This window comes from Mustela lutreola, chromosome 15 (genome assembly GCF_030435805.1).
Source record: "Mustela lutreola isolate mMusLut2 chromosome 15, mMusLut2.pri, whole genome shotgun sequence".
Taxonomy (NCBI): Eukaryota; Metazoa; Chordata; class Mammalia; order Carnivora; family Mustelidae; genus Mustela; species Mustela lutreola.
The window spans coordinates 39,259,187-39,284,118 of record NC_081304.1 but is presented as its reverse complement, the minus strand read 5'-3'; the positions used below and the strand labels follow the sequence as shown (position 1 = coordinate 39,284,118).

The 24,932-nt window shown below is 50.8% G+C and overlaps 1 protein-coding gene across 1 annotated transcript in view; it reads right to left on the bottom strand.

The window, feature by feature from the left end:
- Positions 1 to 24,209, bottom strand: part of LOC131816366 (acid-sensing ion channel 2-like) — a 252,203-nt gene extending 227,994 nt beyond the window's left edge. Inside the window, exon 1 of the mRNA XM_059149050.1 lies at positions 23,346 to 24,209. Coding sequence (XP_059005033.1) covers positions 23,346 to 24,059 — 714 coding nt within the window. The 5' untranslated portion in view covers positions 24,060 to 24,209. The remainder of the gene's footprint in view (positions 1 to 23,345) is intronic.
- Between the last annotated feature and the right edge of the window lie 723 nt (positions 24,210 to 24,932).

The window sequence follows — 24,932 nt, the reverse complement described above, 5'->3', positions numbered from 1 at the left end:
GGGAGAGGGAAAGGTGAATGAGGGCATGACTAAGATGAGTGGGAGGGGCCGGTGAAGCCACCAGTCACTGGTGCTGCCTCAGGCACCAAGGACTCATCAGTTCTGTTTTTTGGGGACGGTGGGGGAACACTGAGCACCCAGAAGCCATTCTCTCTTCTCTCAGCCACAGTACTCAGACCTCACTGTGTATGATTAGAAGGCGATGCCTCAAAGGGCATGTGACCCAAGCTATGTCAACTGGTTGCTTTCTCCTGTACTTTGACTTGAATGCACTTAGACCTGGGTATGAGAAGGGCCTGGTGTTCATTCATTCCAGGAACCAGGCCTTGATCTGACTGAGAGGTTATTACTGCCACCTTATAACCCTGTGGTTCCTTAGTTCTTGACTTTTCTCAGCCTGGTTTTCCAGCATGTGTGCATGTTCACCTGTGATCACATGTGTGTGTGTATGCATGGTACTTGTGTGGGTCCTACCTACCTAACTAGGGTCTAGCCTAGTACCATGTTAGGTATAGGAAATCCTCATTCGGTGGTTGTTTGATTAAACAAAACACTGTCAGGACTATTGATTCTGTGATCTCCATGATATCCTTCTAACATACTTCCTTTTGCTTAATTTAGCAAGGGTCAACTTTGACTGCTGACCAATGAGCCCTACCTGAGAGCTATCCATCCATCCATGTATCCATCCACTCATCCATCCTTCCAATAATCCATCCATCCATCCATCCATCCATCCATCCATCCATCTATGCAATCATCCATCCATCTATCCATCCACCCATCCATCCTTCCAATAATCCATCCACCCATCCATCCATCTATGCAACCATCCATCCATCCTTCCAATAGTCCATCCATCCATCTATCCATCCATCATCCATCCATCCATCCATGCATCCATGCAATCATCCATCTATCCATCCACCCATCCACCCACTCATCCATCATCCATCCATCCATCCATCCTTCCAATAATCCATCCATCCATCCATCCATCCATGTAATCATCCATCCATCCTTCCAATAATCCATCCATCCATCCATGCAATCATCCATCCATCCATCCATCCATCCATCCATCCATCCACCCTTCCACCCACTCAACCATTCATTCACTCCCTGAACTACTACTGGGGTTTTTAGGACCAGTGGGAAATAAGTGAGGACAGACAAGGAACACATAGTTAAAGGGAGCAGAGGAAGCCATAAGGAGTTTAAAAATTAATCCTATAACAACAAGCAATTGAGTATAAAGTAATAGAACACAGATGGCCCACTAGATAAAGAAGCATCAGGGCCAGCTGTAGCTTACTGGGGAGTGGCGTGGGGTGGAGGGGGTTCTTTGGAGGAACTGATACTTTTTTAAGAGCAAAGTTTAAAGGAAACCAACACATAGCACCACGCCATATGATTTTACATAAGTGATCTCCTGTGTTTCCCAACCACCCCATGAAGTAGGTGTCAGCAACCCCACTTTGTGGAAACTGAGGCTCAGAAAGTTTGGGCAGCTTGACGTAGGTCACATCTATCAAATGGCAGAACCAATATTCAAACTCAGATCTTACTGCCTCTAACAGTCTTAATCTCTCCACTACCCCATCCCACCTAAGTCTACTGCGCACCTGTGGTAAGTGGGTGCCCTCCCTGGGATGCAGCTTCCTCCTCTACAGAAGGAGAACAGGTGTGATACCTCCTGTCTTTTGTCTGCAGGAGCCCACATGCCTCGCATTGTGAGCAGTGCCCTAAAAGAGCTGTTCTTGCAGCTTGCTTCCCCTGGGTCCCTGTGTTTCGCCAGACTCAGACCAGTTTTTATGTCGACTTTTTGACTTGAGCTCCTAGGGCCATGCAGGAAGTAGGTATTCTGACCCCTTACCCACATATAGTGCAGGCTTGCCGACCCTCGTTTTTGCAGATTTCCCACTCCCACCTGGAACCTCTAGAGGATACCTAGCTTCCTTGTGCTCTGATTGGAGTTTTCTACTCCTCTTTAATAGAAAGGGCAGTTTCTCTGGAGTTCTTTATGCAGAGGTCCTGTGAGCAGATTTTAACCATGCTCCCTGAGCAACAACCCCTGCACATACATGCAAACACACACACACACACACACACACACACACACACACACACCCTATCCCCTAGCCTGGAGCCCAGGACCTAGTTGCCCCACCTCCCCCAAAGGCAACTGTGTGATTACTGCCTCAAATCTAAGGTCTTTCACTGTTTATGGAACCTGAGGATAAGCTTTCCTTCTTTCCTTCCCTTCTCCCTCTCTCTTCTGTCTCCTCCCCTCCCTGCTTTCCTGCCTTCCTTTCTTCTTGTCCACCTGCCTGCCTGCTTTCCTGTGTTCCTTCTTGTCTATGTACTTAAAAACATTGAGAATGGTGGTAAAAATATTTTCTTGTTTGAAACAGGAGAGTCCTGATCAGCACAGACAGCCTCATTGTCCAAAGTTCCACCACTTGTTGACTCTCACAGGAAGCAGAGGGCAAGAGTTTCAGATCTGAGCCCACGCACACTCCCTGGTCCCAGCAGGCTTTGCAGTCCAGGAAGCCCTCCTTCTCCAGACATGTGAATTTTTTTTTTGCCCCACTAATGAGCGCCTGCACTTAGCCTTCACTCTAACCACACACTGATCCCATTTACAACTTTTACTGTCCACAGTGATTTTTTTTTAATCAATCAACTAATTCATTGCAAAATCAATTGGTTAAAAAAATATCTTAACTTCTTCTCTACCCATGCAACCAAACCCCTAGGTTGGCAAGTTACTTCCATTAAAAAGGAAGAAACCCCTTTGATCGTGTAATCATCTTTATGTTTTGAGATGATAAGCCTGCATACTGATTACAGAGCTAATTATGTTATAATGAGCCCATTTCCTCATCCTAGTCTCTCTCACCTGAGGGAAAAGTTTCCTGGCTTCTCTCCTTGGGAGGAACCAGACTCTCTCCCCATCCTCTCTCTGCAGTGCTTCCAGAATAGCCTTTTTGAAATGCAAATCTGAGCCTGTCAATCCCACACTTCTGTTTTAAATTCTTCTCTGGTCCACCAACACCTTGGTGGGGCGGGATGTCTCAAACTCAGGTGGGCAGTATTGGGCCTGCCTGAAAGGGTTTTCTTTGGGCTGCATGGAATTTTAAACTTTGCATTTTATTTTAAAGACTTTATTAATTTTTTATTTAGAGACACAGCGTGAGCAGAAGCAGGGGAAAAGGGAAAAGGAGACAGAGGATCTCTAAACCCAACACAGTCCTCATTCTCAGGACCCTGAGATCACAACCTGAGTTGAAATCAAGAGTCCAACACTTAACCTAACCAGCTGCCCACCCAGGCACCCCAGAACTTTAAACACTTTAATTAGGATGCCTGTTGGCCAGTAGCCTTCCTGACCCTATCTGCTTCTTGTTTGGTTATTCCTTATATTACCTGTCTGAGCATAAAGACAATTTCATCTCTAACCCTCAGTGAAGGCTGGATGACAGCTCTGCCCAGATGAACAGTTTCGGGAAGAATATAACTAGCTTCCCTTTATCGAGCAGTTACTATATGCCAGGCCCAGCGGTAAGCACGTTCCAGACATGATCTCATGCACAATAATGAATAATGCCTTGCAGGGCAGGCTATTAAGTCCCCATCAAGGAGACTGGGGCTTTCCTAAGGTCTGAAAGCTAAGAAAAGGCTGTGGACCATGGATTCAATTGCATTTGGCTGATAACCTCTATGCTGAACAGACCTGCATTTCCAAATTGGGGACAGGCCTGCCCTTGGTTGGTAGCTTGCTGTTTGTAGTGACTATACCCCTTGTCATATCCCTCTCCCCTAGACTTCTTTGTCAGCCCTCTCCTGGTTTCCCTCCCATCTCCCTGACCCTTCCTTTTCCAGCTTCTCTGCTTCTTGACTCCTGAATGTTGGCACGCCCAGCGCCCGGTGCTCAACTCACTACTTGCCTCTGTCTGCACACTCTCCTTCCATGACCCTGTGCTATCTCATGCCTCCTAACTCTGCCATTCCACCATGACTCCTGAATCCCTATCTCCTGGCCTGACCTGCCCTGAGCACCAGGCTTTTATGTCCAAGCATCCACTAGGATGCCCACTCATTATTTCAATCGGAGCATGGCTGAAATTTTGAGTTATACCTACCCCCTCCACACATACCTCTCCTGTCCCCCAAATCTACTGTCCCCCAGCTGTCCCTTCTCAGTGTGTAATACCAGCATCAGCCCAGTAGTTCAGGCCCACAACCTGGGAGTTCTTCTTGAGTCTTTTTATCACTCTCCACAGCCAGTCCAGCACCAAGTCACATTACAACTTCTTTTATTGGGTCCACCCTCAACTGGATCACTCTGCCCATCTCCACCATCAAAACCTGACTCAATCCACAGCACTTCTCATCCCAAATACTGCCTCTGCATCCTAACCTGTCATCCTGCCTCTGTTCTTATCCAACCTTTGAAGCCAGAGTGATCTTCTCAGAGAATATATTAATTCAGGAGCTCCCATAGTTTTATACCCTCTCAATGACCTCTCACTGTCCTTGAATCATCTCCACATTTAGCCCAGCTGACAAGGCTTGCCACAGTTTAGCCCATGTTTATCTCTCCTATATCCGTTCATATCACTCTTACCTTCTTTGTCTCTGCTCAAGGCATACAGGCCTTCTTTCCATCTCTCCAACAGCCGAGTTCATTCTCATTTCAGAGCCTTTGTGTTGGGTCCCTTCTACCTGAGACACTCTGCCCCTCGATCTTCCCCCAGTCGCATACCTCTATCATTAAGGTCTCAGTTCAAATGTCCCCATTCCAGACAAGCTTCCTGACTACACAGTTGAAAGCATCCTGCAAAGCCCCTCTCCATTACTCCATATGCTCCCGTCCTAGTTCATTGTCTTCAGAGTTTTTGACATCATTTAAAATTATTTATGCTTACCATCTATCTCCAGCACCCCACCACCCCCATCTTCTAGACCATAAGCCCCATGAAAGCAGGGATCGTGTCTGTTCTGTTTGTTTGCTGTGGTCCAGTGCTAATGTGGTCTGACGCATAGTAGGCACTCAATTAATACTTGCTGGATGAATGAAAGAAACTTCTAAAAGTTGGACTGAGTTCTGAAATTGGAAGTTGATTTTAGGTAAGCAATTATTTACTGATCACATATTTTGTATACATAGAGAAGTATAAGCTATGAGGAAACTTGTCGTCTTAGCACATAAACCCATGGGCTCGACATTGCACATAGTAGTAATCATTAGTCATCATCATTATGACTTTCAGCACCACCATCACCATCATGTCCATTACCTCCTTCATCATGACTATAACCACCATGATCATCAATATCAGCAAGATGACCATCATCACCACCACCGCCATCATCACCTTCACCATCAACAGTTATCACGATCATCTCCCCCGTGACTATCACTATCATCACCAGCACTACTATCATCATCACCATCATGATGCCCATCACTACCATAATCAATATCAGCAAGATGACCATCATCACCACCACTGCCATCATCATCTTTGCCATCATCAGTCATCATCACCACCATGACCATCGCCATCATCAAAACACCACTATCATCATCACCATCATCGTCATGATTATCACCACCATCATCATCACCATCACCACCATCACTATCATCTCCATCACCACCACCACTATCATCTCCATCACCACCATCACCACCACCATCATCATCATTAACAACAGTCTCCAACATGCTAGTAGTTTACATTCAATAAAACAATTTTTTTATACATGATCTCTTTGGATTCTCAGATCATTCCAGTGAGAGGAGGTCACTCCCTAATTGTTGTCTACATTTTATAAACAAGAAAACTAAGCCTGGAGAGAGAAGTCACTTGCCTGAGATCACTCCCCTCCAACGTGAAAGAGAAGAGACTCAGATTTAGCCCTTGGGCTACACACCTAGTCTTGGCTGACCTGCCTCCTTCCTGTGTCACCTGGAGGCAGATGAGGCAAGCCACACCCAGGACTCACTCCTACTTTAACAATACCCACTAAGACATTGCTGCCAAGTCTGTACATTTGCCTTCTGGCCATGTAGGAGAGGGGATAGCATTTCAATGGCAATCCATTATATTTTATGACTGCTAAAGGGGAAAAAAAAAAATAAAAGCTTAAGGTGAGTTTAGGAGGACTTTTTGGTTGGTTAAAGAAAAAAAATTACTAAATTAAAAGAGTGGAAAAAAATAAATTACTAGTGACTGTTTTTACTGCCTAAGCCTACAAGCTGGAGTGGAGAATTAAAAAGTTATATAGCTCGGGCTTCTAACCATGACTTATCACAGACAAATCCTCCATATTTATAGCTTTTTCCTTTTTTCTCATCTCGAGATAGTAAGCAATCCCCTGATATAGGGCTGCCTCTCCCTGCCCAGGAGCCCTGTGGGCCGTGCGTGCTCAGCAGAGCTGTCAAGGCTGAGAACACAGTGAGGACCCGGGGTGGAGGCGGGTGGGGGTGGGGGGGATGTATGGAGGGTAGTGGGGGGGGGGTGTGCTCCCTGTAGGGCTCCAGCAGGAGAAGGAAGCTCTGGAGAGGCCGAGCAGTAGCAGAAATGTTCTCTGCCAAAAGCTGTTCTTGTAACACATCGGGTCCTTACCGCCACAAATACCTCTAATATCCCCATTTTATGGATGGGGAAATTGAGGCCCACAGAGGTCCCACAGAGGTTAAACAACCTGCTCAAGTTCATGCACAGTAAACAGTCTCTCAAGGTCCCCATCCTTAAAGACATTAAAAACAAGCAGGGGGAAAGGAAAGGATAAAAGAAGGATGGAGAACTTTCTGAGGGGAAGAAGCATTAATGGAGCGGTTGTTTTGTGCCAGGCTCCACGAAGAGTTTTGCCTGGCCACCTTTTTTCTTCCTCACTACCACTCTGTGGAAACAGGTGGTATGCATGCCCATTTAACAGATAAGGAAACGGAGGCCTAGTAAATTAATAAAACATTCAACGTCAGTTTGGAAGCTACAATGCTGGGATTTGAACTGATGTCTGTGTGGCTCTCTTATTTCCTCGCTGGATGGCTTGGGCTAGTTACCTGAGCCTCTGTCTCCTTACCTGGGCAAGAGGGATGGCACTCTCTACTCTCAGGCTGATCTCTTGGGCACTGGATGGGAAGCCCCTTATAAAGCACATGGCACAGAGAAGCAAAGTCTGGTCCAGCTCCCTGCTTGCAGGCAGGCCAAGATGAGCTGCTCCTTCATCTTCTAGAGATGAGACTGAAGCCCAGAGGTTCCTAGGTAACCCTCATCGCTATGGAGTCAACACAGGAGAGGTTGAAACTGAGCCCCCTGCCTCCTCGTATAGAGCTCCGACGTTCACTGGTAAGAAGGACACTCACTGGGGACGAGACGGGACATGAACAGGTACAAATCATGGACAGCAACAAATCTGAACATAGAAACAGGTAACCCTGGATTTCTTTCTTCCTTTTTTTTGAAAGAGAGAGAGTGAGGCGGTGGGGAGAGGGTGGAGGCAGAGGGAGAGAGAGAATCCTAAGCAGGCTCCACGTCCAGTGTGGAGCCCGATGCAGGGTTCGAGCTCACGACCCTGAGATCATGACCTGAGCTGAAATCAAGAGTTGGATGCTTAACTGACTGAGTCACCCAGGCGCCCTGACCCTGGATTTCAAGGTCACCATCTTATTGCCTTTTTCAATGACACAGTTTCATAGAATTAGCCTATCCTAAGGAAGATTACATATATCAGTTAGTCTAGGGACTCTCAATCCCTGGGAGAAAAATACCCAGGTTTGGGCTCTATCTCAAGTCAATGAAATCAGAACCCCTGGGAGTTAGTTAAGTTTGGAGCTTTAGTGATATATATATATATAGATATATATCTATATATAAATAATGTGTGTGTGTGTTTTAAGTTCTCCCAGGTGATTCTAATGGATGGAGTTGAGAAATACTGATTTATGACCTTTTCATACGTGGACTTTTCAGACCAGAAGCCCAGAGAGGGACAGCTAAGGGCCCAGGGTTGCTCAGCACTCAGTGGCAGACTGCAGACTCTAGTCTCCTGGTTCCCAGCTGGGATTCTTCCTCTGCTCCCCATACTCTGGTCACAGGGACCGGGCCATCCTGGTGTGCCCTGGTGCCTGAGAACCCCCAGGTCCCACTCTCCCAATTCTCCCCTCTCCTCCAGCATCTCACGTCCCTGAAGAGAGCCCTGGCACGTGGGAGGCCAGAGCCGAATCCATCCTACACATCTGCACCTGGGCCGGTCTACACACTGCAAAGAGAAGTGGTGAACCAAGGCAATTACCTAATGTATTAGCAAGCCTGTCCCTGCGGCACTCCTGTGAGCCAAAGTAATAAATACAAAATGGTAATTTCTCTCTGGAAGCCTGGCTCCGGCCTCCCACTCATTTCCCCTCCCACCCAGAAGTCATATACCACTGCCTGGTTGTCCTCTTCTCCATGGGGCGGCAGTAACTCGGAGTTACTGAAATACCTTGGGTAAAACTTGCATGTCAAAACCTGAGTCATCCTACAACAGCCCCAGTCCTCCTCTACGCCTTACTTGTCTGGCCAGAGCAGAGTCTTCTAGCCTTCAGTGGAAAGTAAGGAAAATGCCCTATAGGTATGAATGAGTGATTCCAAGCGGCTCACAACTTTGTGCATGCTGTTGACTAGTATCAGCCCTGGAAGCAAAGTGAGAAGCTTGAAGTTGTAGCTGCGACTTGGCCTCTTCCTAGCGTTGTGACCTTGAGCAAGTCACTCCACTTGCCTGGGATTTGGAAGTCTTCTACGTCCCCTCAGAGCTGTTGTGCAAATCCAAACAAGAATGGGTGCGAAACCGAGGGCATAGGTTCCAGCAATATCTTTCCATGGCCATACAGCTAGACATGGCAAAGTCAGGACTCGAACCTAGAGCCCTGATTCTTAACCACTGCACACTAGAGTGTCTCAGGGCCTCAATAGTGAGATGCAACCCAGGGGAAGAAGGACTGAATTCTTCCCAGCATGGAGGCATGAAGGAAGGGAAAAAGATGATAAAGCTTGAGCCTCGAGGGATGAGAGCGGTTTCCAGGGAGACATTTCTGGCCAAGGGACAGCAGGTGCAGAGACCCGGGGAACATGGCAGGATGCATGCGGTACGGGGGGTGAGAGCTTGGAGCTTATGTGGATGCTAGGCTTGATCTTGTGATGGGGAGCTACACGGTAACTTTAAGCAGGGCAGATTCTCAGGATAAAGTAATAAATGGCTAGTTCCATTTCTTAGCACTAAGCTGGCCAGGCTATTGAGGGTGTAGCCTGTTGCTTGGCTGTAGGATATGCAAGGCAGGGAGACCAAACCAGTGGCTTTGAATGGATTCACTTTGATATCCTTAGAGCCCAGCGCAGTACCTGGTAGGCAGAAGGCCCTCAATGAATGTATGAATGAAGAGATGACTCTGAGAGTCAGTGGATGGAAAACAGAATGATCAAAGAAGTGAATGACTGAAATAACAAATGAGGGTATGATGTGTCAATCCAGTGAACAGCCCAAGGCATGGTTTGCAAGCAGCTTTAGCAATTTGAACGGACAGCCTCGGAGTAACGCGAGCACAGACTCCTCCCTGCATTCCCCAGGAACGCCCTGCTGTTGGCAAGACTCCTTCAAATTGAAGGCTTCTCCCCATCAGAGCAGCACAACGCGCAAAGTCAGAGTGATTACTGTGATCCAGCTAGAGGCTGTTCCCGGACGCGTCCACTGATACCCCCAGAGTCGGGAGAGGGTGCAGAATGTCGGGCGGAGGCGGGGGGGAGGGGACTCATTTTGGAGGTCTGCCACTCCCTTGTCATTTCTCCATTCACACGGTCTCCCTAAATGACTAGTTATTTCAGTCTCCTATAAAGACAAAGGGAAAGAGTTATCTGTAATGGAGACTTACCAATCCTTGTGCTGACTGTAATTCTAAGTAGCAGCAGCCTCCTGTGAGTCTAGCCTGGACAGGGCGGGATTCAGGACAAGGCGGTCCCTTCTTCCTCTCTTACTCCACGCTGCCTTTCCCTTCCACCTTCTACAGCCCCGCTGCTTAAAATGTGGTCTGTGCCCCAGCAACACCAGTGACATGCACGGGTCACTGTGATTGTTATGGAAGGTTGGCAGTTAATTTATTGAAGTTTGAGAAATTCTGTTTGCAGGTGACCGAGACACCGTCTAGCTGAGAGTTTAACTCCCTGACCAGGTTTTGCAAAGCCCTCCAGAGGTATTGTGGAAGATTTCCCCCAGGAGGTGACCATGACCTTGAGGCTTGTGGAAGGGCACAGGCTTTTATCCCCCTGGTGTGACTCATCACCGAGGGCAGGGGGAGGATCAGAGCAAGAGTCAGGACTGATCTGGCTCTGGTACTAGCCAGATGCCCTTGGGCAACCCAGTTCCCCCTCTGAGCCTTCCTATCACACCTGTTAAATGGGAACAATACATTTGCTTTTCGATCACACAGTTGTCATGGAGATAAACAGAGGCGGAAAATACACAGGCTCAGGGAAACAGAAAGGTCCGTGAAGGGGCCTGTTTTCAGTGTGGACAACCAGCCATTCGGACCTGACACCTTAGAAGATGAATGAGGAAAATCCATCTTGGAGTCAAAGGTAGCAGACCTTGCCCTCATGAAGATGAATCAGCAGAGGAACATGGCACTAATTAGGCAGGACGTAGCACTCTAAAGAAAGGGCCCCGCCACGCTGGTCTCACTGAGCTGCCCTTAGATGGGGATGTGCAGTTGGATTCTTGAGACTGTGTTTTGTTTTTGTTTCTTTCTGCTTACTTAGAGTTATTTTTTCCAAAGCGAGCTCAGCCTAAGGACCTAAGGCTACGTTGCATTAGCATTCTGAAGGTCAATATTTCCAGAACCGCTAGAATCATGTTGTTCTCTCACATTGTGTGGGTGAGAGAGGCAGCTCCATTTTGGAAGAAGCCAGATGTACTCACAGAACAAAGAACAGAATGGAGCTACTGGAGCTGGAATTTCCAGAGTTGGAAGGAAGGCACCCCTTAATTCCATCCCCAAGACCTTTAGTTTGCTGATCCCTCTGTCGTGAATGCTTTTCCCTGGATCCCTGACTGGCTTCTCTTTCTCAGCAAAGATGCCATCTCCTTGGAGAAGAATCAGTCCTTTCCCTAGCCCCATCTTCAGGGAGCCTCCAGCCATTCCCTAGTGCAGGGTCCTTGACTGGTTTGCCTTCACTGTCTTTAATATCGAAACCATCACGTTCACTCATTTATTTCTATATTATCTGTGCCACACCTCTCATCACAGAATGTTTTCCTAAACTCCATCACCTGGAGATGTGTGTTAAAAATATATTGCTAGAGCTCTCCCCCATAAATTGTGACTCAGTAGTCATGGGTTGGGGCTGGGGATACTTAAACAAGCCTTACGGTCATTCTGATTGTCACGGAGCTCATGCACGATCTCCAGAATGTGAGCTCCGTGAGGAACGGGCCCTGTCCATTTCTCCTATATGGAACACAACAGCCCACACACATGGGCTCTGGACAACTCTTCAATGAATGAATTCATGAACAACAGAAGGAGTCCACATATATTTTGGTGGTACCAATCCTTTCTCCCGCTTTGGCTAGTCGGTATCCAGACAGAGCCCTTGTTACCTATGAGGAATGGGGTGGCCATAAGACTAGCGTCGCCCCTGCCCTCAGGAGGTGATGGTCTAATGACAGCAAGCTGAGCAGATGAAAAGGATTGCAGTGAAAGAGCAAGAGAGGGGGGCACCTGGGTGGCTCAGTCATTAAGCCTCTGCCTTCTGCTCAAGTCATGATCCCAGGGTCCTGGGATTGAGCCCCACATTGGGTTCCCTGTTTAGCTGGAAGCCTGCTTCTCTCTCTTCCACTCCCGCCCCCACTTGTGTCCCTCTCTCGCTGTCTTTCTCTGTCAAATAAATAAACAAAATCTTGGGGAAAAAAAAAAAAAAGAAAGAAAGAAAGAGCGAGCAAGGGAGGAAAGAGCCTTGGGAGAGGCAGAGGCTGTGAGTCTGGTTGGAAGGATGAGCCTCCTGCCTTTCCAGATGCAGAGGAGTGGGGCAACCTCAGAACAGGTGGGAAATCTTTCAGACAGTACTTTTGTTTCCTGTGTTTGTTTGTATTAGTTATAGCTACACGTGGTTAAAAACATGCAGACCCCAGAAAAAAGTGCGGGCAGAGATGCCAGGCTTCCTTCCACCCTCCCTGCCCATCCTCAGAGGCTGGTGCTCCCTTCCAGGCATACTTGGCACCCATCTGAGCCCACGGCCCGCAGCACAGATGGGGCTCACCGGCAGGGATGGCAGACCAGGTCCAGGGGCAAATGAGAGTCTGAACAAAAGCATGAAACCGGAAAAGCATGAGCAGCAACCAAGTGACTTGGCTTTGTGACTCGGGGCCGAGAACCTCTGACTCCAGCAGAGAGGGAGGTCAGACAAGGTAATAGGGAGTTTCCCACCTCACTGGCTGGAGAAGATTCTCGGAGCAGGTGGCAGGGGAGGGGCAGGGGGGTGGGGTGGGTTGGGCAACAGCGGTAGCCAGGGATCAAGGGAAATCAACTGTCCAAGATGTGATTCTCTAAGAACGTGAGGTGCAGATCCCCATCACTGCTTCTCTACTTGCCTATGAGTTTTGGTTCTGTCATCTGTAAAATGGACATAACAGGACTGGATCCAAGGGTGGCATCCTGGAGGGCTGGGGAAGATGGACGGGAGGCACAGAGTGGGCACACGGTTGGTCTTCTCTGCCTGTTTCCGCTCCTCCGTCCCACCTCTTGCCATCAGCCAGGACCCCCAAATTGTCGGCCATGTCTCTACAGAGGCTTGAGCTGACCCTAGCTTTGTCATTTATCAGCAATGTTGCTTCTCGCAAGTTTCCAGTTGTTCTCCGACCCTCGGCTTCCTTTTCACGCCACGGAGAGTGGACGGGAGTGACATCCTAGCCTTCACGGGTCACCCAGACATGCAGGGGTGCCCTCTGAACTCCGACCTTTTCCCTTCTCTTGGCGACCCAGCTAACCAAGCTCCCCGGCCACAGGGATGGGGCTTTTGCCTTTCCAGAGACTTAACGACAATGGACTGGAGCTGGAGACGCCGACCCCAGGCATTTTAAAAACAAAACTACTTGGGTGTGAAATATGCAGTTGTGTTTCCCTGGCTGGTTAAAATATTTGATGCTCATCGCATATTCAACCACACACACACACACACACACACACACACAAAGGCTCTCACTCCATGTACTGTCAAAAATGTAATGTAATTATAGCGATGTTAAATATCCCCAGCTGTTCTGAGATATTTGAATCTTAAATCAAGCCTGACTGTATACATCCCTGGCTTGCAGCTGGAGATATACATCAAGAACCTCAGAAGCTCAGAGCTGGGGAAGTTCGGGCGAGAACCCTGGGCCAGGGCCTCCAAGCCTGCATGTTGTATCTGCGCGGGTAGAAGGACCCCCGTCGTGAGCCGTTGGCAGCATTGCCAAAGAGATCCATGTTCCTCAACAGGGCTGTGCAAACTGGCAGGTCATAAGCATCTATCCAAATAGTCTTTCAAATCCATGTGCAGGGAGCATAAAGAGATAGTGTAAAATAAACGGTAATAAAGTGAATAAACACGCGTCTCACTCCAGAGCCTTTGAGGTGCTTCTATAAATCAAATTCTTGCCATAATTTGCTCTGTGAGACTGTACTGAGAAGCAGAATCAAAGCTCATCTGCTTTCCTGAGCTGTAGGCTTAGATTTATGGATGTGAGTTCACAGTGGATGCCCGTGCCATTTCAAAGTGGGAAAATAATTTTCGTTGGGAGGGGTTCCAAGAGAAGATTAAACCCTTCACTTCAGAGATCAGAGCATCAACAACCTTCAGATCAGATATGCCACTGGAATCAGAAGGGGATGACCAGCATACATATTTTGGGAAAAGAGTAAGTTCTCAGAGGAAGAAACAGATACTCCTGTGATACAAAAGCATCGTCTATGGGCTTAAGCACAGACATTCTCAGGATCTTTCAAGCTTCCCCGGGACTTTCGAGGTGACCTTGAGCAACTCATTCGCCCTCTCTGATTTTTCCACTTTGGTCGGGGTACTAAAGTGGGGGAAGCGACCCTAAAAGGCGCTGACCTACCCATGGAGGTGTGACATGAAAGCTACAAGAGGATCCTGGCTGGAACTGTGACGATACAGAGGAGGCCACTGTTAGCACATGATTCCTCCAGGGACCGGAAGTCTTCCTTGGAAGTGAGGGGTGTCACCTGTTAGTAATGATAAGGAGGATGACAGTGAGAGCTTACATGTAGCCGGTGCCTACACGTCTGTGCTTTTATAGTTAAGAGAGCAGGGGTACGTTCTACATTGATACTCAACTTGTATCCACCAGGACTAGACCAGAGCTGCCTCTCAAGAAATAATTTTTCAATGGATTAATATGTTGCCTTTAAGTTTCACAACCAGCCTGCTTGGGAGGTATGATCTCTGTTCTACTAACAGGGAAACAGAGTCCCAGTGAAGGTAAGCAACTCCCGACAGTCACCCAGTTAGGATCCGGAGGACCTGGGCTTTGAACTGGAGTCTGTCTCACTCCTGACGCCACCTCCTTCCTCATTCTCCAACCACCTCTTTTCTAAGATTCTGGGGTCCAAACTCCCAATCTTGCGCGAGTATAGGCATAGTTAAATACCCTCACCTTGACTATTTTTTTAAGCCTCGCTGCTTGTTTGTCCTGGATTCTTTTATTTTTTTCGGCTTTGGAACACACCCTGATCTAAACCTACCCAGCCTGGTTCAATATGCGGAGTCAGGTGTGTAGTAGAGAGAGTTTTATACAACCGAGGAAGCTGCTGTGAGTTTTCTGTTGCTGCTGAGATGAACCACCACAGACACAATTCCTTCAAGCCACACAAACATATTAGCATATAGTTCTGGAGGTCAGAGGGCTAAAATGAAGCTGTCAGCCAGGCTGCATTCCTTCTGGAAGCTCTGGGGGGAGAATGTTTCCTTTGCCTCTCCAGCCTCTAAAGGCCACCTGCTTTCCTTGACTCGTGGGCTCTTCCTCCATCTTCAAAGCTATCAATGTAGTGTCTTCGAACTACAGAGTCTTCTGACTCTCTGGTCTCTGATTCCGTGGTGATGTCTCCTTCCGACCCTTATGTCCCCGCCGCCCCCCCCCCCCATAAAGATTCTGGTGATTACGTTGAGCTCCCCTGGATAATTCAGGATAATCTTCCCATCTCAAAACCCTTAATTATCTATGAATCCCCTTTTGCTATGCCAGGGAATACATTCACAGGTTCTAGGGAGGAGGCTGTGGCCATTTCAAGGGGCCATTATTCAGCCTACCAGATGGCCTTTGCATTTTGGTTTAATGGACACTGGCCATGCCAGAGTGGACATTCACATTCCCCGTGCACGTTTATAGACCCAATGACTCATGCCTTATGGAGACAGCCCACTGATCTCTTTTTTGCAGCACTCAAGGGACTTTAGGGAGCCCTCAGATGGGCTTTGCCTCTCCAAGTGTGGTCCACGGACCAGCAGCATCTGCATCATGTGGCAGCTTTCAGAAACGCAAAGCTTGGGCCCTGTTCCAGACCCAGCAGATCAGGGTCTCTGCGGGGGGCCCAGGAATCTGGGTATGCTCAAGTTTGAGAAGCATGGCCCTAGAGTGCTCTCCATTCATCCACAGTTAACTGGAATATACTGGGAAGGCTACTTCCCTGCCTGGGAAGGCAGGAAGTCTCAGGGCAGAGATAAAGGAGGAAATCATCACCTCTCTGCAGTAGCCAGTCTTAGCACTGATCCTTTTCTGCAAGGCACTCAGGGCCCCACTGCTTTGTCCCTAAGAAAATCTGCTTCGGTTGGTGAAATCCCCTTACACCCACCCTGTGCAGGAACAGAGGAGCCGAAGAGATCTGAATCCAAATTCTGACTCTTTTCCTGGGCCACGTGACCCTAGGCCAGTTGCTTCCCCTTTTTGAAGTCAGGCAGGCCACAGGGGGCGAATACACCCTCTGTTGTCGGGATAAAATGAGACGGTAATGCGTATTGTGATTGCCTATCCTGGTAATAAAGCCCTTACTGACTGGAAATGCAAGTTTGCTAGCCAGAGCTGGACTGGGGTTTCTTTTTGGGATCAACCACGATGTAGTGCCAAGAGCACGGACTTTGGAAGCTGGAGTTCAGAGTTTCTGTTTCTGACCTTGGGCAAGTTAGCAAACCACTTTGTACCTCTGTTTCCTTATCTGTACCAGGGAGAAAAGAAGACTTTTTTCTCCAATCTGTTGTGGGGCGAGATAAACTAATGAATGTAAGCGTGCCTGGCAGAGAGTAGGAGCTCAACACGTCTGCGTGGAATCCGAGGAAAAGATGTCTTGGGCAAATCAGTAGTAGAAACAGTGGTGTGAGGGGAGATCCTCAACAAGCTCAGGAGAACAAACTTCCCGAAGGGGTTCGTGGCTTCCGTTTGCTTTACCACCGAGTCCTGTTCCAATGACAGGTGACTCACACCTTTGTGAGCGCAGGTCTGAGCTGGAGCTCAGTTTGGCAACATTTCGTTAGACAAGACTACGAGTTACCAACGTCCCTGAAGGAATGAAAATAGTGATTTAGTTTGGACTATGGCCAAACAAAGACTTTTCACAACGCCTGATCCCCCTGCGTGGCTGACGGAATGGGAAGATACACGGCCGTCTCCGCTCCTTGTTGCGGGCCTCGGAACGCAGGATGACTTCGGGGGCCCACACCAATTTAGAGTGAAAGAGAATTCCAGCTAAGGTTTGAAAGGTGGTGAAGGATAACTTATCTGGAAGGACTGGGACTTACTGACATCTCTGAGCATTGGCAGAATGGGGTCATAGAAAAAAAGAGTGTCAGCTTTGGGGCTGGATGGACCTTCGTTTGAATCCTGGCTCTGCTGCCCTCCAGCAGTGACTTTGTGCCTTCTCAAGCCTCAGCTTTCTCATCTGTAAAATGGGTTCCATAACCCCCATTCGAAGCTGGTGAAATTGACACGACTATTTACATGACAGGTGCACAATCCAGATCCTGGGCTGTCCCATGACTGGTCATCTCCCTGTGTGATGGGTAGCTCCTTTCAGGCCCCCATCACCCCCATGAAGCACACTGACCCCCTCGCAGGCCTATTTACCAGAAACCGAGTAAATTTATTGTCATCTTTGTGGCCCACTGCTTGGCACTCACTAGGCACTCCATGGGTGTTGGTTGGCTGGATCTCTGAATGGCTGATCCAAGCAAACCACTTAGGAGAGTCAAAGCGATGGGTGTATAAACCAAATGGTCTGGTTACTCCCCCAGCCCCTCTCAACTGGGCAGACATCTGATTGAAGTGCTCACGACTGACCACAGTAGCCCCCAAGCAGCCACTATCAAAATCAACCTGACGGTCCATTTGGATATCCGCAGACCTGGGTAGAGTTTACATTGGATTCCCTAAACTAATTTCCCCGAAGTAAAATCACTGGTAGAGTTCTTCTCATGTTCCTTGTATAAATGTCTGTTTAATCGCCATCCTATCTCCAGCACTTCAATAACTTGTACATTTCCCCCTTAATCACTATTTCAGCTCTGCAAAGAAAAGAGACGGTTGGCTGAAAAGCCCAGGCCATCTGCAGTAGTTAAGCTGTATTTTCCCCTGACTGCTCCCTTGGACGGAGAACTTCTCAGCTAAGTCCCTTTGGTCATTTGGCACATGCCCTCCTTTCACAGAGGAAGATCCTGAGGCCAAAGTCACACGGCTGGTCAGGGCAGTGCTGAGGCTGGCTCGGTCTTCCCAGCACACCCCCACCTCCCACCCCCGCTGCTCCTTCTCCATCCGGAGGACTTGGGTTCAGATTCCAGGTTTGCCACCTGCTGGCTCTGTGACTCCGGGCAGATTACAGTCCCTCCCTGAGCTGCAATTGCCCATCTGTAAAATGTGAGTGATCACACAACCTTTTAGGGTTATTGCAAGAACGGAGATGGCATGCAGTGTGCCCAGCCCGGGCCTGGCGCATCACAGCTGCCCAACGCTATTTGCCTTCGTCCTTCACTCGGATCGCTCGCTGCAAGTAATAATAAAGGAAATAGCTCACATTTATTGAGTCCTTTACTTGGTGCCAGAAACTGTTCTCAGCACTTTACATGTATTAGCTCGTTTACTCCTCTTTCTCTAAAGGCAGAAGTATCTTTCTTGCCTCCCTAAAGCCATCCATCCTCACAACTACTGGACTGCCTGGCCTAGCACCGTTTCAACCGAATTGGCTGATTTTAAACAATATGTTGCTAAAATGATTTCTTGTTTTCTGTCGCTGGCTCAGAGCAGTCAGCCCACTTGCTGGGACAAAGTGTGATGAAACCAAATGCTCTTTCCTTGGCTTTTGGTACATAGACTAGACCCAAATCTGGGCTCAAGGTTGACCCCAGCAAAAGGGAGGGGCAAGAAAAGGGGAAGGGTTCAGGGAGGAATGGCCCTGATGGAGTGAGGAATGGGGGTGGGACACGGATGACACAGAGGGCACCCTCCATGGTCTAATAGCCAGAAGCGAAAGAAGTCAGAGATTTACTACAAAGTTTAAAAATGTAGTTTGACCCCCAGGCATCCATCATAGCATTGTGTTATCACACTTCTGCTCTCCTCCTCCTCAAGGCCTCCGGCCCCTCCCTCCAGATACCCCGAACCATTCTCAGGGCCTAGAAGCCTGTATTCAACCTCACTGTTTCACAACCTCTGGACTCACACTCATACATGCTGTCCCCCTCTCCCTCTTTTCTCTACCTTGGAAATCCTAGTTAGCCTTCACGACTCAGTTTACATGTCACCTCCTCCGGGAAGCCTTCGGAGGTGCCCAGTCTCACCTGGAGACTCTTCTAAGCCCACATTGCACCCGGGCACTCTGTATAGGCATCTGTTCACACGTCTCATACCTTAGCCGTAAGTAATATTCATGTTAATAATTAATTATTTTGTTTTATGCCCCCGGCAGCTAGGACAGAGCTTGACATAGTGTTGACACTCAACAGACACAGGTTGATGGAGTGAATGAACCAGGAAATGAGCCTATCCCCACTCAAGTGGTCACGGTAAGATATGATAATTATATCTTGAGAATAATTTATAATTGCTACCCCCAGATATGAGGACTGTGCTAATCTCTTGATCCAAATCATACAATCAGCCTCTGCCCACATGTCTTCGTCCCAGCAGGGTGAGGCAGGCACTATTACCAGAGGTACGAGAGTCAAGCATCTGCCCAAGGCACACAGCTAGAAGGCGGCAGAACCAGAGGCCCATGCTAGGTCTGGCTGATGCCTCCCCTGAACCATGCCTTCCCCCAGAGAGGGTCGCTGCTCCTTGTTCTTGAAGATGACCCTGATCGCCCTGTCAGCCCGTGTCCCCAACCCCTCCCTCCCTCCCTGGAGGCCCTGGTCCCAGCTATCTCAGCCTCACAGTTCTGTGTCCTGCCACTTACTGGGAAGGCCGCTTCCCTCCACCCCCAGGACAATCCAGGAGGGCCAGAGTGTGCAAAGCAGAGCCAGGGGTCCTCTGCTAGGGCCAGAGAAAGAACATGGGCATTGAAAAGCAGGAGCTGCTTTGTCCTGCCCCTGAGTGATTAACCCTTTCACAGCTGTAACAAACAGAGGAGCTGCAAATAAACACACCCTGAATGGACCGGAGAATAAAAGCCAACGGACATGCCTCTTCACAATACTCCTCTCTCCCTGGCCAAGTTTATTTCCAGACGTGAGACTAGCCAGGTGGAAGGAGACTTTGGCGGCCAGCTGGCACATACCCTCAAAGGCTTCCTCTGAGACCCCATTCTTCACCTGTTGCACTGGTCCTCTTCGGGCTTGGGAAGCACAGGCTTTTGGGGAATGCTTGGTATACTTCTCTGCACTCCCCGCCTCTAACCCACACAGGAATAAATGCCCAGGAACCGCCTGGGCATTTCCTTATTGGAAATGCATTCCACTGGTGTTCCCTAGAGAAACTAAGCCAAGTGTCTTGGTGAGGGTCTTCCAAGACAAGAATAAGTCTTGGGGGCACCTGGTGAAGGGATTCATTACCCAGACCTTTCCTCAACATTTATGTGTCAGCCTCTGTGCCGGGTGCTGGAGAGGTTGAGGAAATCAGACGTTGACTCTGGAGGGAGGGACAGACACAGACCAGTAGGTGTGAGGCCTGACACCTCAATGGGGCAGCAGAGAGGTAGAAAGAAGGAAGGCATCAGTTGCTTGGTGATTGGAAGTGGAGAGTGAGGCAGTCAGGATGAGCTCCCAAGCAGAGCCTCCAGGGCTGGATGCTAAAGGATGAGTTGTATCCTGAGGCAGGCGAAGCAGTGTGTGCAGGGTGGGGTTGCGGAGGCAGGGAGCACTTACAGCAGCAGAGGACCGCGGGGAGCAAGGCAGAGAGGACTGGGGAGCGGTGGTCCCGCTGTTGTAAGCTGTTCACAGAGCTTTGGTATGCGGTACCAGAGAGACTGGGGCAAGAAGCAAGGCAAGGTGCAGGTGCCGAGCCTGAGGACAGCCTGGGATTTTAAGGGGTTTAAGAGGTGGGATGATATGCTTTGAGTAGAACTTTGGAAAGAGTACTCTGGCTGTAGTACAGGGGGTGGATGGGGGCGGGGAGGGAGCACTGACCTGGAGGTCAACGGACCAGGCAAGTATCATTTAAAGGCAACATTTTGATGGGGGCCAGCATTGCCTTAAGAGCCCACCCTCTTTATGTATATGCATATGCCCATCTGTCCATCCATCCATCCATCCATCCATCCATCTAGGCACAACAAATATGACATATTTGTTACCTCCACTAGATGGAGTAGGAAACTAAAGAACAGAGAGGCTAAGCCACTTGTCCGGATGGCACACAGTAAGTGGTAATCTCAGGATCTGAACCATCCCTGTAGCTTCAGCCTTCCTGCTCTTACCTGCTACCCTAGAGTCCCCACCACCAAAGACAACAAAGGTCTGAGCCAGGGTCTTGTAGTTACTGGAAAAATACTCCTGAAGGTCTGCTCTGTATTTGACGCTCTCCTGGCTTCTGGCTTCCACAGAGAAAAAGGATGCTGCAGCCTTTAATTCTGAGATCCTTGGAAAAAACTACAGCATGAAGTGTTAAAGGGCTGGAAAGTCCCAGTGCAGGGTCATGATAGAAAGCCAGCCACCAGGGGTCACTTGAGTCTCCAGAAACACATCCTTGTGGAATAGAGATATTTGTTTTGCTTGGGGGGGGGGGGGCGGTGCCTGCAAGCTCTTCAGCTGAAGGTAGGCAGGGTACAGGCTAGTGAGAGAAGGGTGTGCCCCCGTGGGAAGGGTCCTGGTTGCTTCAACTCATGGCCATCCCTGCTGGGGAGACTGAGGTCAGGTGGTTCCTAAAGGTACCGTATGAGGTGGGTTAGGCCCCCATAGCATGCGGTCAAAGCTATGACTACCTGCACCCCCTAGGGGGTTTACACTTGCCACTCTCCCAGCCATGCTCAGAGAAGGGGTGGGAGCTGGTAGGGTGGGGGAGGGTAAGAGTCCTATGTAGAGGGTTTTCTAATAGAAGAGAAGCCCCGGCTCAGAGAGGAAGGCTATGTGTGGCTTCCATGTAACGCATCTGATGATTTGCAAAGCTGAACTTTCAACTTACTGGCTCTGAGCTTTGGAGCATCATGGAGCCTCATTTTCCTCATCTGTAAAATGGGAAGAAAACTCCTTGCTAATGCATGGTTGTGGGAATGTCAAAAGTGAACACTGGCTGTTGGGATTTAATTCTGCACACGTGTAGAGCCATCATGCACGATTCTATTTGGTGAGACTGGTTACACAACTTGAAGCTGAAATTCAGGGGTTGCTGAGAGTTGAATATAACATTGAACTTGAGTCTAACTTTAGAGGCTGCTAGGTAGTGGTCAGCCAAACATAAACAAAGCATTGCTCATCTCATTCCTTCATCTCTGTAGAAGTCACCATTGTGCTTGACGTCTGAAAGGAGGTCACTTGGAAGCATGTGTTACCAGCCTCCGCTTGCTGAAGCAGGCAGGGGAACCAGTAGGCTAGGGATTCCTCCAAGGCAGGCTGAAAAGCCCAGAAAGTGAGGGGTGTTTAGGGAATGGATAAGTCAGGGCTGTTCTCCATAAAGCAATGCAAAGAGAGCAAGACCGAAGCCAGAATCACCACCCTAGACAAGGACGAGCCCAATTCGCCAATCAGAGGCCTGGCCTGACAGGCATCTGAGCCACCACCTGTTGGAACGGTGGCATCCCTTTACCGCAACAGGAAGAACCTGGGCAGATACAAGACTGTCAGGAGGGAGGCAAAGGGGCTGGTAAAATCACCATCAGAGCATGACAAATAAACACGCAGCCCACCTTTCCCACATTAGTGGAAAAACCCAAACCCACCTAAGGCGCGTTTACACATGAATGACTGGACAGGCTTGTGCCACGCTGGGGCTTGGCACAAGAACTCCTCCAAGGCAGACCGTGCAAGGCAGATACCTTCTGTCTGACAGCTGCATTATCTAGACCCACAGCATGGGGGAACCAGCACAGCAAATCGTTTACAAACCCCAAGCACAGCTTCTCCTGGCCCTGGGTGTTCGAATCAATATCTTTCCGAGGCTGTTTTCCCCAAGGCAGGGGGATGGCTCCTCTGGCCCAGGACACACACTCACCTCCAGGGGTCAAGGACCCCACAGATGTCCACTGCTCTCAATTCCCTTGGATGCTCAAGACAGGGCTTTATTTTAAAAAAACAGCAGAAGGGGCTGCTGAGTTCTCCACCTAAGCAGCTACAGTTTCAGTGTCAGTTCATATTCTGGGCGTTTCCTCCCAAGTCCTCCTAGATTCCAAGTGTTTTGGAACTCGGGCAGAAGCTGCTTAGAGCAGCGCGATTTTGCTGATGGCCCCGTTTTGAAGAGCTTCTTGTTGATTTTCCCCAAAACAACAAACCCACCAGTAAGGCGTGCTTCCCTCTCATCCCATCCCTTCACCCCAGACACAGGGCAATTGCCAGGAGTCCTGTGGACCAGGGGTGAGGTCTGGGACAAAGGGCTAGCATTCAGAGGGGACCATAAAGACAAGAGCTGAGGGCCTGGGGATTGACACCGGAAGGAGAGAAGCCGGGACAAGTGAGCAAGGTCACTCCCCCTACACTTGTGTCCAACTTCCCACGACCTGGAGGACAAGGCTCAGGGGACCCAAGAGTGGGTTCCGCCTTGGCGTCCTGGAATGATGTCACCTCACTGCCAACGGCCTGGTGTCCTACCCTGGGGGAGGAGGGCGGGGAGGGCCTACAGACTCGAGCGCGCAGGGAAGCCCGGGGAGCGGGGTCGCGCGGAGGGCAACTCACGGAGGAGAAGTTGTGCGGGCCGCAGAGCTCGCCGCGGTACTTGCAGGAGAGCAGCATGTCCTCGAGCTGGTGGCCCAGGCGGTCCATGAAGGCGGCGCTGATGCCCTCGAAGTGGCGCGGCGGCAAGAAGAGGCGGAAGTCGGCCAGCTTGCGGAACCACTGGCGGCGCGGCTCGTCGCCCCGCAGCAGCTCGCTGACGAGCGGGCGTGCGGTGCGGTTGGGCAGCAGCAGCCCGAGCCAGTGGCCGGCGTAGTAGAGGTCCCCCTTGGAGAGGCGCGGGAAGCGCAGAGGGTTGTTGTTGCACACGGTGACGGCGGGGAAGGGCAGCTGGCGACTCCACTCGCGGTGCACCCGCGTGTGCGACGGGAAGCTGAGCCAGTAGAGCAGGCGGTTCGAGGACCAGGACAGCAGCAAGCCGAGGGACGTGCAGAAGGCCAGCACCCACAGCGCCCGCCGCTGGAAGGAGCCCCCCGCCGCCGTGCGCCCGGCGCACATGTGCCGCAGCCCGTGCAGTTTAGCGCGGCTCAGCGACGGCCGCCCCCTGCGGGCGACCCCCGGCCCCTGCAGCGCCCGCTCGCGCTCGCCGCCCCGGTCGCCCCCGGGCTGCCCGGCCGCCGCCACCGCCGCCGGCGCCGGCTCCTCGCGGGCCATGCGGAAGCGTCCCGGGCCGGTGAGCGCGGCCGCGGGCAGCCGGGCTCCGCCGCTCCGGCTCATTCATTCAGCCCGCGGCTGGCGGCAGCGGCGGCAGCCCCGGCCGGGCGGAGCCGCCATGGGAGTCCGCAGCAGCAGTGGAAGCAGCAGCAGCAGCCGCCGCGCGCAGCCCGCGCCAGGGAAGCGTGCGCCCGAAAGGAGCTCCGGTGGCGCGGCATGCCAGCCCGGCGCCGCCGCCGCCGCCTCCGCGGGCGCCCGCCCGGGACGGAGCGCTGCTTCGGCCCGCCGCCCCTGGCCCTGGCCTCTCCCGAGCGCCTCCCGGGCTCTCCGGGCCCCTAGTCTTCCTGCAGAGTGCCTGGCCCGGCCGCTACCTCTAGAGGGGCCCCACCGGGCGCCGCCTCTCCGGTGCCCGGGCGCTGCGCCCGCCTCCCCTCGTCTTGGACCTCGGGGGACCCTGCGCCGAGTCCCCCCTGCTCCGCCTAACCCCAGCTTTTACGCTGGTCCGGGGAGAGCAGCCACTCGGCCACCATGCCTGCTTTGGACATCCCTAAGGGCCCCGCCAGCCCAGCCGGTAGCCCAGCGGTGCTGGGACCCGGGAGAGAAGGCGCCAGGGAACGAGCGCCCCCAGAGGCGCACCGCGGCTCAGGCGCCGCGGGTGGGGTGGGTGTGTACAGGGGCGAGGGGTTGCTCAGCCGGCCGCTGCGCTCGTCCCCTTCCCTGCGAGATCGCTCACTGCTCCGCGGGCTGCGCTTGGCCGACACCCTCGAAGGCTCCCCTAAGTCCCGCGCCCGAGCCCTGCGTACGACGCGCCCGCTCTCGCCCGGGGCTTGGGGTTTCTCGGGGCGTCCTGCGGGAGGCTGCTCGCTGCTGGGCCCCTTCCGGGCTTCCGGCCAGAGGAAAGTGTCGCTTCTCCCCTCGACTCTCCGGGGAGCCTAG